At 44.5% G+C, this 19,063-nt stretch overlaps 1 protein-coding gene across 9 annotated transcripts in view; it reads right to left on the bottom strand.

Annotated features, from left to right (window-relative positions):
- CCDC9 (coiled-coil domain containing 9) overlaps positions 1-19,063 on the bottom strand; it is a 95,406-nt gene that overhangs the window by 69,635 nt on the left and 6,708 nt on the right. For 3 of the 9 annotated variants that reach the window (XM_040323545.1, XM_040323546.1, XM_040323553.1), the window contains exons 4-7: positions 17,033-17,176; positions 12,042-12,692; positions 11,866-11,949; positions 3,804-3,974 (exon numbers count right to left, since the gene is read on the bottom strand). In XM_040323545.1, coding sequence (XP_040179479.1) covers positions 3,804-3,974; positions 11,866-11,949; positions 12,042-12,692; positions 17,033-17,176 — 1,050 coding nt within the window. The remainder of the gene's footprint in view (positions 1-3,803; positions 3,975-11,865; positions 11,950-12,041; positions 12,693-17,032; positions 17,177-19,063) is intronic. The other 6 variants (XM_040323548.1, XM_040323550.1, XM_040323552.1 and 3 more) reach the window with 6 other exon arrangements.

Raw genomic sequence — 19,063 nt, 5'->3', positions numbered from 1 at the left:
GAAATGGTGGAACTTTCCTATGGATCAGATAAAAACCTGACACTATCTTAGGCAAAAAAGGTTGGGTGCGGGCGCAGCACCACCCTTTCCCTATGAACAACTAGGTATGGCTCTTTACAAGAGAAAGCTGCCAATTCTGATACCCTTCTTGCAGAAAGTACAGCAACTAAGAAGACTAAATTTCCTTGTCAGAAGGACCAAGGAAATATCGTGCATGCTGTCTTTGTATAACTGACAGAACAAGATTCAAATCCCATGGGCACAAGGGTTTCTCCGATTGGCGGAGCTATACGCATTATCCCCCCTTTAAAAGCCAGAACCAAGGAATGCGAGCAAGCGGCCTTTGGGGAAAACACAAAACAAAACACAGACAAGGCCGAAATCTGACCCTTGATTGTACTCAAGGCCAGTTTCATTTCTACCCCCAACTGAAGGAAGGCAAGAATTCTACCCATGACATACTTCCAAGGATGCTATCTTTTGGTCTGACACCAAGAAATATAGGTCCTCCAGAACCTATAATAAATGGTCCTGGAAGCCGGCTTCCTTGGGTATGTGGGCTTCAATAGCCAAACCGCAAAAATTTAGCGATGGTAAGGCAGGATGAAACACCGGCCCTTGCGATAGCAGATCCGGACGATATGGAAGAGTCCATGAACTCCCAACTGTCATCCTTACGATCTCTGCATACCAGGATCTTCTGGGCCCTGCCGGGGCTACTAGAATTACCGGCTTCCAATCCTCTTTGATTCTGCGAAGAACCCGCAGTAGCAGCTGAAGGGGGGGGGGGGGCGCACAAATCAGTGAAAACTGATCCCACAGGGTCATGAATGCATCCCCGTACACAAGCGGATCTCTTGTCTTTGACAGAAAGTTGTCCAACTTTCAGTTTAACATGGATGCCAATAGATCCATGTCCGGGGTACACCATCTTTGGCATATGGGCAGAAAAAAAGGTCGGAACGTAGAGCCCATACTCCCAGGAATATTTGTTGACAGCTCAAGAAATCCGCCTCTCAAAGAGGACTTCATGGCCAGGGATTTTTCTGGGTCTTTTGGAGCATTCGTTACCAAAAACCTCTCTGGTGAGGTCTCCAAGAACTCTATGACATAACCTTGGGCCAGAGTGGTCAGGATATTCTGATTGGATGTTACCGCTGACCACTGCGGAAGGAATCTTGGTAGCCTTCCGCCTACCTGCACGGCTGAGTCATTGGGATTTCTCGGCTTGCGTAGGAGGATGGAAAAGGATTCCCCCGTTTCCCTTAGCCTTCTGTGCAGCCCAATTCCTCCTACCTCCTTGGGGTTTGTTGTCTTTTTCTTGAGCCCTTTGAGGTCGGAAAAAAAAAAAAAAACGTCTTGAGGGTTGTTTTTTCTTTTTAACTGGGAAATACTTTTTCCTGTCAGCTGTCCTGTCTACGATGCCTTCTAGTTCAGGCCCAAAAAGAAGGTCCCCCGAAAAAGGAATCCCGCAAAGTTTATTTTTTGAAGCTGCATCACTTGGCCAGGTCTTTAACCACAATGTTCTTCTTGCAGTATTAGTCAAGGCTGCGGACCTAGCCAACATCTTAATTGCTTTGGCTGAAGCATCTGCTATATAAGCAACTGCAGAGGATGAAGGGGCAAAAGAGTCTAAAATTTCCTGTTTAGGCGAGTCCGCCACAATATGAGATTTTAACTGGTTAGTCCAAAACTCTAAATTTCTGGCTATACACATTGTGGCCATAGCAGGTTTTAAATTATTCATGATCGACTGCCATGACCTTTTGAGAAGAAGATCCATGCATTTGTCCATAGGGTCCTTTAGAACACCCATGTCTTCAAAAGACACTTGAGAAAAAGCCGCATCCAGCTTGGGGACCTTATTCCACACTGCCGAGGGATCTTCCTCAAAAGGAAAGCGCCTTTTATGAGCTTTTGAGAAAAAAAGGCTTTTTTTTCTGGATCCTGCCATTCTTTTATTATGGAGTCAGAAATGACCGAGTGGACCGGAAAAGTCCGCCCCTTGGGTTCGCCTAGACCTGCATACATGCGGTCATGTAAACTTAAGTGCTTTCTTTCCTCACTTAGGCCTAAGGTAACGTAAATGGCTCTAAGTAAATCATCCACCTCCTCCAGGGATAATTACAATTTTGAAGGGGATACTGCCGTCTCCTCCCCCAACTCCTCTGAATCCTCGCTAGAAGGAACATGGTAGTGACCTTCCCCAGCTCTTCAGCTAAGGGATCAATAGCCGGTAGAGCCGCAGAGTCCTGAGAGGACTGAGAAGTGGAGGCCTGGGACATGGTAGGGGAAACTAATGAGTCACGAAAAGTTTGAATCGTGGCAAAAAGTTCTTTACTGAGGCAATCAACTCTTCCCGTACAGAGGTCAATTCCTCCCGAACTAAAGAAGAAATGCAGAGCCTTCTTCCAATTCTTGCCCATCTTAGTCCTACATGAAGGACACTTCTTTTTTGTATCAGAAGTCTTGGCCTGGGGAGAATAAAGAAAGCAGGGGAACCTTGATGAGACCCTGGTCCCTGCAGGTGGACCCCCCACCTAGGTGCACTAGGAAAGAAAATGTGCCCAATCCAGTGCCCAGACAGGCCCCTTGTCACTAGGGGGGGGGGGTTTGAAAAAATAAAAGGAGACCGGAAAGAAAAAAAAGTTACAGGTAGGAAAGAGAACAGACTTACACTGCTGCCTCCTACCAGGGTCTTGCTGGTGCCTGTCCCCACCGCTGGAACCTCTGCGTCCACCATTGCAGATCACAGCGCTTCACTGTGGCTCACACAGCGTTTCCAGACTCCTATAGCGCCGGCTGCACCCAGCCTTCGTCCTGCCTATTCCCCCTGCGGTCGTGCCGGAAATGACGCTTGCGCTGACCCGGCAACCTGCTGCATCTGGCTACGCCAAAATGGCAACAGAACGCGCGCGACCACGCCAGAAAAAGGAGCCCAAGAGCTACCGTAGCCGATCGGGTAGCACGGGAGGACGGACTGTCTCACCGTTGAAAAGGTAAGGAGGGAAGCCGTCTCCCAGGCACACCTGAGATACTGACTCCCCCACAGAAGATGTTCCCTCCAGGCCGGAGGAAACACAAAAACTGAGGTGTTCTGGGGAGGAGCCTCCCTTTAAAGATTTGGAAGAAGGCGTTTCCTGAGGCTGAGGGTGGAGTCACCATCTCTCAAGGTGCTGTCCTGAAAGATGCCTTGGGAAATTTGGGATATCCCTTCACTTTTTGTACTGAAGACAATGGTTGTCATTTACAATAGTCATTCAAAACTGAAAGGAAAAAAAAAAAAAAAGTTAAATTTCTGGGCAACTAATACTTTTAGACAGCCAAGCAACTAGTGTTTTCAGGACAGGTCAGGAATAGTAGCCTCCGTGTTTCTTTCATAACAGATTTCCTTTAGCACACACAAAAGCCATCATGTAGTTTTAAAGCAGGGTTCCACCCAAAATAGGAAGCTCCGCTTAACCGTTTTTGCAACCCCCCTCCCTCCGCTGCCAGATTTGGTACCTCTCGTGTGGGGGGGGGGGGGGGGGTACCTGTTAAGCACCACTTCTTAAAACATTTACATATTTGCCTCTAAAAAAGCTTAGCTTTACCTACAGGTACATGCAATGCTTGAAAGACTTTCTACAGCTCTATACTATATCAGCAGTTTACATCGCTTGCCCAGTAATTTCGGCAGGAGCTAGGTTCTGCACATCCCCCATACTACACAAAATGTATATCAAGCATGCATTTTAGGAAGACTTTTAGATACTCAAGCAAAAGAAAACTCCTGGCAGCAACTAATAACCTCAGCTACTTACATGGCTTTCCTTCTCCCGGTCCATACCAGTTTTCACCTTCTCGAAATCAGGGCCTCCCCAGTTTCTGATGTGCCTGCGGCTGCCCTCCTTTCTGTCGACCTCTACAATAGGACCTGTCCTTCTAGGGTCATCGAGAAAGTTGCGTATTGGATTTATATCTCTTACTCCATCCTAGATGAAATATAAAAAAAAAAAAAAGTAAACCTGCTGAGAATTTAAAAAAAGCTGCATGTTCTCTCTGTGCTTGTGTTGGTTTCCTTTGGGTACTCAAGTTTCTTCACACACTCCAAAGATATGCTTGTAGGTATCTAGTAGTATGGGAGATGGAGACCTTGAATTGTAAGCTTCTTGAGGGCAGGAATTGATGGGAATGTGCAGTATGTAAAACACTACATAAATTGTCAGCATTATATTAATGCCTGTGATATATATTTTTACCCAACTAGTAATGGGGTAGAACAAAAAAAAAAAAAAAAAAAAGAAAGAGACTCTTAAAACAGAATAATTAATCAGACAAACGTTTTTTGGGTATATAGGAGTTAAAAAACACACATAAAATATGAAATGTATGGTAACCTTGTAATGTTCCCTTTGAGGTTGTTTTTTTGTGAGCAGGTACTTTATAATAGAAGCAATAACTATATAAGTAAAAAATAAAAAAAGACCAAGATAAATCACTGCAGATTTATTTTCCCCACTTAATATGAACAACAATCTGTGCAACTTAATTAAAAACAAACTGAAATCTTTACAAGGGGAAATACTTTCTTGAAGCATTTTGATTTTTATGACAGCATTCAGTCTTTTCGCATAGTCTATCAGCATTGTACAGTGCCTTGAAAAAGTATTCATACCCCTTGAAATTTTCCACATTTTGTCACGTTACAACCAAAAACATAAATCTATTTTATGTGGTTGACCAACACAAAGTGGCACATAATTGTGAAGTGGAAGGAAAATGATAAATGGTTTACCATTTTTTTTTTACAAATATGTGAAAAGTGTGGCGTGCATTTGTATTTAGCCCCCATTTACTCCGATGCCGCCAACTAAAATCTAGTAAAACCAATTGCCTTCAGAAGTCACCCAATTAGTAAATATAGTCCACCCGAGTGCAATTTAATCTCAGTATAAATACAGCTGTTCGGTGAAGCGCTCAGAGGTTGATTAGAACCTTAGTGAACAAGCAGCATCGTGAAGGCCAAGGAACACAAAAGATGGGTCAGGGATAAAGTTGTGGAGAAGTTTAAAGCACAATCAGGTTATAAAAAAAACGAATCCCAAGCTTTGAAAATCTCACAGAGTACTGTTCAATCCATCACCTGAAAATGGACATATATGACAACCTACCAAGACATGGCCGTCCACCTAAACTGACAGGCCGAGCAAGGAGAGCATTAATCAGAGAAGCCGCCAAGAGGCCCATGGTAACTCTGGAGGAGCTGCAGAGATCCACAGCTCAGGTGGGAGAATCTGTCCACAGGACAACTATTAGTGGTGCACTCCACAAATCTGGCCTTTATGGAAGTGTGACAAGAAGAAAGCCATTGTTGAAAGAAAGCCATTTCCCGTTTGTATTTGGCGAAAAACCATGTAGGGGACACAGCAAACCTCTGTTCAGATGAGATCAAAATTGTACTTTTTGGCCTTAAAAGCAAAACGCTATGTGTGGCAGAAAACTGACATTGCACATCACCCTGAACACACCATCCCCACCACGAAACATGGTGGTGGCAGCATCATGTTGTGGGGATGCTTTTCTTCAGCAGAGACAGGGAAGATGGATGGGGCCCAAATATAGAGCAATCTTAGAAGAAAACCTTTTAGAGTCTACAAAAGACTTGAGACTGGGCCGAAGGCTCACCTAGCAGGATAACAACCCTAAACATACAGCCGGAGCTACAATGGAAGATTAAAGCATATTTATGTGCTAGAAAGGCCCAAAGTCCAGACTTAAATCCAATTGAGAATCTGTGCAAAGACTTGAAAATTGCTGTCCATCAAATCTGACAAAGCTTGAGCCATTTTGCAAAAAAGAATGGTCAAAAATGTCACTCTAGATGTGCAAAGTTGGTAGAGATATATCCAAAAAGACTTTCAACTAATTGCAGCGAAAGGCGGTTCTACAAAGTATTGACTCGGGGGGTGGGGGGGGGGGGTTAATACAAATGCACCCCACACTTTTGACATATTTGTAATAAAAAAAAATTAAAACGATTTATCATTTTCCTTCCACTTCACAATTATGTTCCACTTTGTGTTGGTCTATCACATAAAATACATTTACGTTTCTGGTTGTAACATGAAAAATGTGGAACATTTCAAGGGATATGAATACTTTTTCAAGGCACTGTATATCTTGCCCACTCTTCCTTGCAAAGTGCTTGAAATCTGTTTGACTGCAATGTCATCTCCTGAGCACAGCCCTCTTCAGATCACCCCACATATTTTTAAATTGGATTCAGGTCTGGGCCATTCCAAAATTGTGATCTTCTAATGGTACCTTTGTTGATTTGGTGGTATGTTGTGCTTTGCAGAGGACTGAAGAATTTGAAACTGTTCATAAGTCCCTCCAACCTTGACTAAAGAACAAGTCCCAGTTGAAGAAAAACAGTCCCAAAGCATAATGCTGTCACCATCATGCTTCATGTCAGCATGGTGTTTTTTTTGTGTGATGTACAGTGTTGGTTTTTATACTAAACATACTTTTTGGAATCATGGTCAATTAGTTCATTCGTAGACTCATCAGACCAGAACACATTTCCCCACATGCTTTTGGCAGACTTGATGTAGGTTTTTGCAAAATGTAGCCATGCTTGGAAGATATTCTTAGTAAGAAAACTCTTTCGTCTTGCCACCCTACCCCACAGAAAATACATATGGGGACTACAGGAGATTGTTGTGTAAACTACTGACTTGTCAATTAGCCTTTATTGATGCAATAGGTCTATGGGTTCATTTACTTTTTCATCTGGCACTGTACATTTTTAGTGTGTGTGTTCAATAAACACACAAGAAGTTAGAATCGTTTGTGCATTATCAGCTTAAAGTGGATTTCCACCCATTTTTTTATGTTTGTCTGTGCTGCATACTCCAATCTCATAGTGTTCAGAATGGACAATTTTTATTTAATTTGTTGCTTGTAAATACCTTTATTTTGTAGTCCTTCATTACTTCCTCCTCCTTATTTGCCTAGGCTATTTGCAAAGGTTTCTGGGATAGGCATCATGTTTCCCAGTAGTCCTTGCAAACCTGACTGAAACCTATTACATTGCTTGTGCACTGAGCATGTGCGAGATATGCAAAGCTGAAATCCAGGAAGTCATACAGTCTGGCTTCATGATGCCCACACTTAAGATGGCCACGGTCTATTTCTAGATTATAAACTATCTAAATTCGATAACAACCTAACAAAACGGACCTTAGTTTACAGACTAACTTTACTAGAATACATTAAGCTTGTGTATTACAGGGATATTTATATTTAAAAAGTGAAATTGTGGGTGGAACTCCCCTTTAAGCACATTGTGTTTGTCTGTTGTTGTGACTTAGAGGACTAGATCAGATTTTATGTCAAAATTACTCCAGTTAATTCCAAGGGCTTCGCATACTAATTCTTGTCGTACAGGAACCTTTTTCTAAGTCGGAGCAACTTGCGTCGCTCCTATTTGAACGGTTCTATTGCATAGAATGGGACGCGACTTGTCAGGCGGCTGAGTCGCCTGACGAGTCGCCCCAGTGTGAACCGGCTCTTAGGGTGTAGACATATGCTATAAGTAAACTTCAATATAAATATTTATATGTATGCTGCCAGAGGTATAACAATTTAAGACAAAAATAGGATTTTTGTACTCACCGTAAAAACCGATTTTCTGAGTTCATGGACGGACACAGTAGCAATTGACCTTAGGGTATTATCCTCCCTTTTAGGAGCTTGACTAGGCAGAAAAACAGAATGTTAAGTGTTAAACACTCCACACAGCATAGTACCTCCCAGGGGGTGGTTCCCCCGGGTACATCGCCCATTCTCTGTTCTGCAGCCTCAGTTCGTAAACAAGCAGTACAAACAAAGGAGGGGTGGGTGCTGTGTCCGTCCATGAACTCAGAGAAATTAATTTTACAGCAAGTACAAAAATCCTATTTTCTCTTCCGTTCATGGACGGACACAGCAGCAATTGACCTTAGGGACGTCCCCAAGCAGTGTCAAAAAATCGAGGGGAGTGGGAAAACACAGCAAACCAACTTCATCCCAAACAAACCAGAGTTCCTCAACGGAGGAACGTCAACCTTAAAACACTCGCCTGCAAAATCTTGCGGCCAAAGGAGGCATCTGAAGATGCACTCACATCCACCTTGTAAAACTTTGAGAAGGTGTGGACTGACAACCAGGTCGCTGCCTTACACACCTGTAAAACAGACGCTTGATGGCGGAAAGCCCAAGAGGCACCAATTGCCCTGGTCGAATGCGCCGTAACCGGGAAGGGGGGCGCCCGCCCCTTTAGGGCATAGGCATGAAGCACGACCTGCCTGATCCACCTAGAAATGGTGGCTGACGAGACCGCCAGACCCTTCTTAGGACCAGTCACCGACACGAACAGTGAATCCGACCTCCGAAACGGAGCCGTAGCAGACAGGTACACCCGTATTTCAGACACAGACGCTGAAAAACATCCGGGTGTAGTGACCAGTCTCCTTGGTCTAGCGTTTGGCGACTTAGGTAGTCGGCCTGCCAGTTCTGTACCCCCCAGAATATACACGGCCGAAAGAGCAGGAACGTTCTTTTCGGCCCACCGGAGGATGTGAGCGACTTCCGCCGCTGCAGCCGAGCTACGTGTGCCCCCTTGATGATTGACACACGCCACAGCCGTGGCGTTGTCCGAATGGATCCTGACTGGGCGGCCCTGCAGTCTCAGAGACCACTTGGAGAGACACAGCCTAATCGCCCGGAGTTCCAGGACATTGATTGGCAGACGGGACTCTTCACGAGTTTAGTGCCCCTGGGCTGACTGAACACCCCAGACACCCCCCCAACCAGAGAGACTGGCATCTGTCGTAACCACTGTCCAATGGACAGGCTTTTCCGCAGGCTTGTTGGGCTTGCGGAACCAAGCATTGTATAACAAAGTGAAACGCGTCAGCTATATCATCCCACCGTTTGCTCTTTCTCTGTTTGTGCAGTGTTTTTTTACGGGATTAAAGGCTTTTATTGTTTTTTACATTTATCGGAGTGCGGCTGTCCATACCTTTTTGCTTCTATTTATGCTTCGTGCATTGCCTGCCCCCACTGGAGTCCATACTCACCACCGAGGTGCACTCATCTGGAGCGGCGGTCTCTTTCCCCTTCTTTGAAGACTGGTCTGCAGACCAACACTTCAGCCAGACAAAGCGGCGCAAAACACCACCGCGTAGGCCGAGGCCCTGGAGAGCAAGGGAAGCGTATCCAGGGCCGACTCAGACAAATTTTAGGCCCTGCACCAACTGGTCGGCCAGCGCCACACAGTCCGGAGGTGCACCATGCTCCTCCAACTCCTGAAGCAACAACTTTGCCCGTTCGGCAAGTGTCTGACACTAGAGCCCCGACCAAGACCGGTCTCACCGCCGACCCCACCACTGTGAACATGGAACGGGCCACAGCCTCAGCTCTCCTATCTGCGGGGTCCTTGAAAGCGGGAGCCCCTTCCACAGGCAACGTGGTCGCCTTGTTCAGCCTGGACACAGGGGGTCCACTTTTTCAGGAAGTCCTCCTCAAAAGGGTAACGGACCGCAAAGCATTTCGGAACAGAAAAACTTTTTGCGGCCGATGCCATTCCTTGTATAATTTTTTCCAGATAAGGAACACAAGGAAACACTTTAGCAGTGCGGGCCGGCTTGCGGAACCCGAAAGGGGCCGACATCTCTGATGTCTCCGCCAAATCCTCAATTTTTTGAGTATCCCGCACCGCAGTTATAAGAGCTCCCACTAGCGCTCTATCATGCGCCGACCCTGAAGCAGAGTCATCCTCACTGTCCGTGTGGACTAGGCCTGCATCCCGACACCCCAGAACCAGGGTCGGAAGCAGTAGCAGGGCCCGATTCCGTGTCAGAGGCATCCCCAGAAGAAGGAGGGGGCGCTTTTTACCCCCCTTCTGGCCACGCGCTGCTTCAATCCTGGCAACAAACGCCTCAAGGACTGCCGTCATAGCATCCACAGAGGCCGCAGGAACAGGGGCACTAAGGGTTAATTCAGGCATTTCTGGGGGAGAAGCATCCGGTTCGGACGCCATGCTGACCCACCCAATAGCCGCCCTTGTACTGCAAGGCAAGACCCACAGGCCACCCTCGCGGCCGCAGCAGAGAACAGGGGACCCCCCCAGAGGACTCACCACCCGACCAGGCTGTACTGCTGCTGCCTGCCCCAGAGCGCTGTACGTGCTGTGCCGTCCCTCAGGAAGTGTGCTGAAGTCATTCGCGCTGATTTTCTAGCCACTAGAGGCAAAAACCCCATCCAAAATCAGCATGCGAGCTACAAGAAAATGGCCGCCGATCACTTTTAAAGACGCCCAGCACCGGCAAAATGGCGGCCGCGATAGCGCAGAAAAATAACACTAATCACACCAGCAAATGATCGGGACCCCCGGGCAGGCCCTCCCTCCCACACACACACACGGCAGCAAAAAACCAAACAGCACCCCCCAGACGGACCCCCCACCTCACGGCCGACCACCCAAAACGTGGGGAAAGGAGGGAGAGAGGAAAGCAGGGCGGACCCCCAATCGACCTCCCCAGGAATACACCAGCCGCGCCACCCTGCCAAAGCGAGGGAACTGCTACTTACCCGTCCTGCGACCACTGGCTGGAGGCATCCTGGACAGAACCAACATCCGCGCGGTTACGGCATGGCTGTTGTCCCGGCACACTGTGACACGGACATAGAGCCCGGTCATATGTGTGCCCTGAAGCGTATAGCTCACCGGCCACCCCTGGAGCAACAGGGCATGTCGTGGACGGCCCAGCGCGTAGCTAAAGGCCGGCACACGCTCGATGGCCGAACTTGGGGGGGGGGGGGAACTACAAGGATCGGGTATCCAGCCTGTCACCCAGTTGGCAGTCGATTGTAGATCTCAGGATCCGAAAATGCATGAAGAAAAAAAAAAAAAAAAAAAAAAATCGCAAAAACACAAATCTCCAGAGCACATGGGCCCAGAGGAGCCATGTCATCTCCTTGCTAGGCAGAAAAAAAACTGAGGCTGCAGAACAGAGAATGGGGGATGTACCCGGGGGAACCGCCCCCTGGGAGGTACTATGCTGTGTGGAGTGTTTAACACTTAACATGTTTTTCTGCCTAGTCAATCTCCTAAAAGGGAGGATATTACCCTAAGGTCAATTGCTGCTGGGTCCGTCCATGAACGGAAGAGAAATATACAATTTCCGAAATAACGGTAATTATTGTATTTAATCGGTGTATAACACGTACTTTTTTCCCCATTAAAATCAGGAGAAAACTGTGGGTGCATGTTATACGCCGAACTGCTGCCTCAGAGGGGAAGTAGGGTAATGAGCACCGCGGAAATAGACAGAGCAGTCATGCCCAGTCCCACCTCCTAGCAGTTACGTCCCGCCATTGGACCGGTGTTATACGCATCATAGGAGTCGGGCCAAGGGACGGGACTTTGAGTCTGGTGACAACGGATTTCCTCTCGCAAGGTTGTAAATATTCTCACTAAGAAACACTGGGTACTGCTGGCCACCAGAATCTTTTGTCCTGAGTAATTAAGGTTCTAGGTCGTCAACTTGTAAAAGCTCTTAGGCCATGTTCAGACCGAATGGCTTAGTCCATCTTTGTGACCTTGTTTCATGTCTGTGAATGTAACGGACACAAGTCTCAACTGCCACCGCTGCAGAGGGACTTTTATTTAATTTTTTTAACATGGGTGCGTTTAATTTTTCTTAAGGGTAGACTATGCCTTTCAAGGGTTCCAAAGTAACATTATAACATGAAATAGGCAGAGCTGACAGATCATACAGAGAGCCCTGTTCCTTAGGTGATGCAATAGATCAGAGGGTAATTCAAGTAAATACACACCCTTTGGCTTCTTTCATACTCTGCAATTTTTTCCATCTCCTCGTTCATCTTTTCTATATTCTGCTTTCTTTTTTCCTCCCATTCCTGGTAAAAAAAAAAAAAAAAAAAAAAAAATCAATGAACAAAATCTATTTAGTTTAAAAGCTAAACAATACATGACAAAATAATAGGTATACCTTGACCTTTCTGTCAGTTCCCTCTAGGTTTCCACCATGACCACCACCTCTTCCAGGTGTGCCTTCACCTCTTCCAGGTGTGCCTTCACCTCTTCCTCCTTCACCTCTTCCAGGTGTGCCTTCACCTCTTCCAGGTGTGCCTTCACCTCTTCCTCCTTCACCTCTTCCAGGTGTGCCTTCACCTCTTCCTCCTTCACCTCTTCCAGGTGTGCCTTCACCTCTTCCTCCTTCACCTCTTCCAGGTGTGCCTTCACCTCTTCCTCCTTCACCTCTTCCAGCTGTGCCTTCCCCTCTTCCTCCTTCACCTCTTCCAGGTGTGCCTTCACCTCTTCCTCTGGGTGCGCCTCCTCCACCTCTAGGAATCGCCGCCCACTTGTCTACTGGAGGGCCTTCTTTAGCTACCCATGGACTTCCCCTTGGCCCTTCTGCACCTTGGCTCCTCCTACCTCTTGCTGGCCTTTCAGGTGTGTGGGTGTAGTCACCATCTATTTTTAAAGGATCTCCTGGTCTGTCAAAATGTGGGCTCCGCCCTCCTGCGCGAGCTCCTGTTCGGCCACTTGTCCTTTGAGTGGGGCTTTTTGGAGAGGTTTCGGTACGAGTAGGGGTGTGTGAGCCTCGAGGGGATTTACTATCACTTACAGTTCTTTTCTCCTGTAATATGGGAAAAAAGCAAGCATGCTAAATCAATACCAAAAGGTGCATTGCTATATTTCTAAATACCAAACCATCTTAACTTTGGCAAGGTGCTTAGCCCAACAAGTTATTTTAGACATTTACATCCTTTGGCTTCATGCATACTGGTTTATTGTAAACAAAGTTTCTCCTGACAGGAGAAAATGAGCATTACAAACCCGCCCAAGCTGCATTTTTTCAAATCATTTTAGGCGAGTTTAGCAGCATTTGGAGTTTGGGAATTTACTTCATTGGCCAGAAATGTTATTTATTCTGGCCATTGAAATGAATAAATGCTGAAGTGCCAAGCAACAACGTTGTCTCTTTGACTTTTCACCAAGGTGATTTTTTACCCAGGTTTTTTTGTATTGGTTAATGGGGTTGTAAAGGTAAAAAAATTATTTCCCTAAATAGCTTCCTTTACCTTAGTGCAGTCCTCCTTCACTTACCTCATCCTTCAATTTTGCTTTTAAATGTCCTTATTTCTTCTGAGAAATCCTCACTTCCTGTTCTTCTGTCTGTAACTACACTCAGTAATGCAAGGCTTTCTCCCTGGTGTGGAGAAAGCCTCTTGAGGAGGGAGGGGGCGAGCAGGCAAGTCAGGACACTCTACTTTGCAGATAAAGAAAGGAGCTGTGTGTTAATGGGCGTCCCGACACTCCTGCTCGCCCCCTCCCTCCTCAAGAGGCTTTCTCAACACCAGGGAGAAAGCCTTGCATTACTGCCACCGCCGCGATCGCGAGGTGGGGGCGCACGGAGGCACAGGATCCTGCGTCTCCGTGCGCCCCCACCTCCCCCGCCATTATATATATATATATATATATATATATATATATATATATATATATATATATATATATATATAACATTATATATATTTTTTTATTCTAACACCCTAGAGAATAAAATGGCGATCATTGCAATACTTTCTGTCACACCGTATTTGCGCAGCGGTCTTACAAGAATATTTTGAAAAACTGATTGCGTTTGCCCTTGGATGGCAATCAAGCATCCTTAAATAATATAGTGCCACATCCTAATTATATTGAAGAGAGGGGGGGGTGAAAGAATGGACTTTATAGGCACTTGTATATGAAAATATGAAAATTTAATAGTACATAGAAAATAAATACAAATAAAGAAGAATTAAGTTAAAATTTTAACTTAATTCTTCTTTATTTGTATTTATTTTCTATGTACTATTAAATTTTCGTATTTTCATATACAAGTGCCTATAAAGTCCATTCTTTCACCCCCCCCCCCTCTCTTCAAGTCTTACAAGAATACACTTTTTTTAAAATTAAAAAATAAGACAACAGTAAAGTTATCCCAATTTTTTTTTTATATTGTGAAAGATAATGTTACGCCGAGTAAATTGATACCCAACATGTCACGCTTCAAAATTGCGTCCGCTCGCGGAATGCAGTCAAACTTTTACCCTTTAAAACCTCCATAGGCGACGTTTAAAAAAAAATTCTACAGGTTGCATGTTTTGAGTTACAGAAGAAGTCTAGGGCTAGAATTATTGCTCTCGCTCCAACGATCGCGGCGATACCTCATGTGTGTGGTTTGAATACCGTTTACATATGCGGGCGCTACTGAGGTATGTGTTCGCTTCTGCGTGCGAGCCTAGGTATTCATTCATGTGGTATTCCACCATCTAGCTAGTGGATTTATTCACCTGTGATTTACAGGGAACCACTGCTATTTGTGGGAACTATCAGGAATTATTGCCAACAGTTGGGGCTCCTGTGTGCTTCTTTGTGGGGGGGGGGGGGGTGTCTGTGTGTTGTGTGGAGGGTGGGGGCGTTGTTTGTAGACTCTGGTCTCCTTTTGGATGATCGAGTATTAGTTACTGGTATATGCCGTTTTTTGAGTGGGTATCCGGGGGGACTATTTCTGGGTAGCTCCACCACATTCTAGGGGACCTGTGTATTTATACCTGACATACATGTGTCTTTTTTTGATATTTATTCTAATAAAATATTTTTGTAGTTAACTCTTAAGGGTGTGCAGCAGTCTGTTCTCTTTTTTGTTTTTATTGTTGTGTTATAATCTCACAGAATGAGACAGAGTCCCTCGCCCCTAGGGGCCTCAACATGGATATTTATCTAAACTGTTTCATAGCTAACCCATAAATAGTTTTTTTTATCATTTATAGGGGGGGGGGGCAGTACTACACATATACATCTTCTATGGGGACCCATAAGGGGAGATTAGAAGATTGTTCCATATCCATTTTGGAACAGGGTACCCCAAACTATGAGAGATACACATCCAGGAGCACACTGCGTTTAAAATGGTCCATGGTTTGGACCTGGTATTGCCTAGTGGGGATGACCTATGATTTTTTTTCTCACCCAGTGAGGTACGCCCCCGATTAATGGTGGCCTTCTGGATTATTGAATGGCATTATGTGCCAGCTCCTTGGGTAGGCATGTCAACTAGAATAGTCAAGTGGGATGCAATACACCTTTACAATCGATATTCTGGCGTGCAATAATCTGCCCGTCAAGTGGATGGTCTATTAGTATTATAGACACCACTGGGGCCTGATGTTTTTTTTGAGTGCCTAGCCCCCCCTTCTTTTATTTATTTAAGTTTTCATTTCACCTCTTCCCCTGTAAAATAGGGATTTTCTCATTAGGGTTGCCGTATCTATACTTGTATACATCTTACCAAAATGTCTTTTGAGGTATATGCTAGTTATTTTCCCTTTCAGCTTAACTCTGATACATATTCGTTTTACTGTGTAGTATCTGGGTGGCAAGCCTTTCATAGTTAGGTTGTTGCAGATACGAACATGGAGCAAAGGTATCACTCCCACCACTAGAGGGAGCTTTGTTAGGTTCTATGAACGAAAAGGTATAGGTTTAATATCATTAACTTACTGTTCAGTCATATATAGATTTTTAGCTCGTTAAAACCACTAGCAAATTAGGGTATATCATTATAAAGATATATCACAACATTGTTTAGAATATTAGTTAGGACACTCTCAATTTTGCAAATATCGATCTCATATGTATAGTGCCTGATCTGTTGGCAGTTGTATTATGGGAGAGCGGTAATGCAGTGTAGTATTGTCTATTATAATTTGGTAGGGGTCCATTGTAGATGGTGATGGTATACCATATCACGTTGATTTGTCTTTTTAACTTGCGTACATCTCTATTTCGCGATCATCCATTTCATGCAAATCACGCCCCCTGCAATTAGGGATGAGAGGAACTTGCATGGCCGCTCTCCATATTAGACGTTGGGTGCAGTAAGATGGCAACGCCTCAGACGACGTCAATGACGAAACACGTACACGCAAGGCGGAGCTACGCACGCAGTTACTTCCGGGTACGAGAGTTAGTTGGAGCGCATGCTGCTAATCCCGGCTTACTACCACTCGTATACCCTATTTTTGAGTGTTTATTTGGGAAGACAATGCCAACCTTGTATGAAAGATTGTTTTTAAATAAATTGAAGCTTTGATACTACACTATGGGAGCCCTCATCTCTTCCTTATGAGGATACACTTTCGGGCCCATACAGGAGCACACTAGGAACTGCCTAGCATCCAGTAATTATAGGACATCAAAGAGGTTACAGAGAGGCTGGAGGCAACCTGGTCCAGAGGACCAGCCACAAGAGCTACCAGGATTCAAGCTGCCTGTATACTCTTTATGCCAACTACACCTTTGTTACAGCGAGCACAAGTCAATTTGGAACTTTCTGTACCGTAATATTGCACGATTTACTGGACTGTTTTTTCTTCAAAATGTTTACATGAACTTTATTTTTAACATGTATATATTTTTGATTTACCTACATACATATATCATTTTTTTCATGATTTATACATACAAGACTCATGCAGCTGTGAGGAATTACTTGTATCTCCTGTGTAGGGAGGCTTTATGGTTACACAGGGATTTGTAATAAATCACAAGCACATTACTCTATGGATTGATGGGAGAGCTGTATCTATATATTGACATCTGTATGTCTACTCCACATCAGTGAAGTGACTAGTGATTAGTTTCACCTGAAGCTTTTTCTTTAGATTACCATATCTCACTTTTGGCACACACAGTTATATAGTATGGCACAATGCAGCGATTTCCTCTCGTGGTTACAACATTAAGTCGAGGAGTTTTATGCCAAGGAAGCATTCAGCAAACACAGATATTGAGCCTCAGATGGAAGTCAATGTCCCCAATACCCAGTTCTCCTCACAGTAACACTCGTGGTAATCGGGTGCACAGATGTGCTCATTGATATTTTCACAGGACTTATAAGTATATCAAGATGCAGGAAAAGGTTCTCACCCCAGGAGATACATCTAGTGTTATTGAGAAATTCTCCTTTTCTTTCCGTGCTTTGTCTGGCTCGCCATCTGGAATTTTGACTTTCCTTGGAGTGGTCACAGCCATGCCCTCTTGCTCTGCCCTTTTACGGTCCTCCTCAATCAGCTAGAAGAAAAAAAAAAGATAAGGCATTATTGCATTCCAAATCTGTAATATCGGAGGGAAAAAAAAAAACACCCCAACAAGCTTTGGTGCACCGAGAGTTTAAAAAAAAAAAAAAAGTGTATAGGTTTACAGTCCATAAAAGGTTCAGGCAGACTTAGGAATAACACACCTTATACCCAGGCAGGTCTGTTGTGTCTCCAGTAAAATTTTTTTAAAAAAATGCATAAAAATTTAGTATTTGTTTTTTGTAGTTGTAGATAACCCAAATAAGATATATAGCACTAAATCCCCAATAGTATAGAATATAGTTTCCATAAAATGTAGTAGTAAACCGCTTTAAAGTGGTAGCAAACCCTGGAAAAAACAACTTCTTTAAATGAGCCTTTTGCAGGGTTGTGCCATAATGTGTTAATATTTTAGTAACCATTCAAACAAAGCCCTCCAGTGCGGAGCCCTCCGATGGGAGGGAGCAGATGATAAGTGACATGTCACTAGGCAGAACGGGGAGATGCTGTGTTTTACACTGGCATCTCCCCCTTCTGCCTAGTGACATGTCACTGACCGTCTGCTCCCTCTCATCGGAAGCAGTGATCAGTGACGTGTCACTCGTAGCCACGCCCCCTAACAGAATCACTCCCTAGGACACACTCAACACCTTCCTAGCCCCCTAGTGGTTAACCCCTTCACTGCCAGTTACATTTACACAGTAACCAGTGCATTTTTATAGCACTGGTCGCTGTATAAATGTGAATGGTCCCAAAATAGCGGCAAAAGTGTCCGATGTGTCCTCTATAATGTCGCAGTCATGATAAAAATCCCTGATCGCCGCCATTACTAGTACTTTTTTTTTAATAAAAATGCCATAAAAACTATCCTTATTGCGATTTTTTTTTAACCAAAAATATGTAGAATACGTATCAGCCTAAACGGAGGAAAAAAAAAAATTCAGAGATTTTTTGGGGATATTTATTATAGCAAAAGTAAAAAAATATTGCCTTGTTTTCAAAATTGTCGCTCTATTTTTGTTTTCTAGCGCAAACAAATTAAAAACCGCAGAGGTGATCAACTAGCACCAAAAGAAAACCATTTGTGGGGAAAAAAAAAAAGACATCAATTTGGTTTGGGAGCCAAGTCGCACGACCGCACAATTGTCAGTTAAAACCGACCCAGTGCCGAATCGCAAAAAGTGCTCTGGTCATTAGCCTGCCAAATGGTCCAAGGCTGAAGTGGTTAACTACAGCCATTAGATTTTGTTCTACTAAAATGTACTGGAGATTTAGTCCACTAAATAAAATTGCAGAAGACTAAAATGGGACCAAAACTAAAATGCCATTTTAGCTCCAAGACCAAGACTAAATCGAAATTTGCTGGCAAAATTAACACTGGTCACATGAAAACATCCCTTGTGACTAATAGGTGGTGACAGGTAGTCTTTATGGAGTGATCAGGGTCTAAAATCCCGCCTTTGCACTTTAAAGTATTCAGATCGCCAAAAACTGCAATTCTGAATACTGTATTTTTATTTATTTTTTAAAACAATGCTATTGACAGCCAAGGAAACCGGAAGTGTCATCGCGTCCGTGTTTTTACATAGACTGGAACAAAGCTGTTGCTTCGTTCTAGTCACAGTCTAGCCAGCGGAAGTGCCGGATCGTGGATCGGGTCTCCTGGTGGGACGGTAGGCCCGGAAAGAGCGGCAGAAGGTGGCGGGAAAGGGGCGGTATAACCCCTTAAAGCCGAGGACGCATGTGCGTACGGTCGGCACTAAGGGGTTAAGGCCCAGCCCAGAATTGTTTACAACTTCCAGCATTCTACATATTTATAAATGATAATCATTTTCCTGTGCGATGCGTGGGGCTTCTTTTTATATTGAAACTCCACACATTT

This window comes from Rana temporaria, chromosome 9, assembly GCF_905171775.1.
Source record: "Rana temporaria chromosome 9, aRanTem1.1, whole genome shotgun sequence".
Classification (NCBI taxonomy): Eukaryota; Metazoa; Chordata; class Amphibia; order Anura; family Ranidae; genus Rana; species Rana temporaria.
This window is presented reverse-complemented; position numbering and strand designations above follow the sequence as displayed.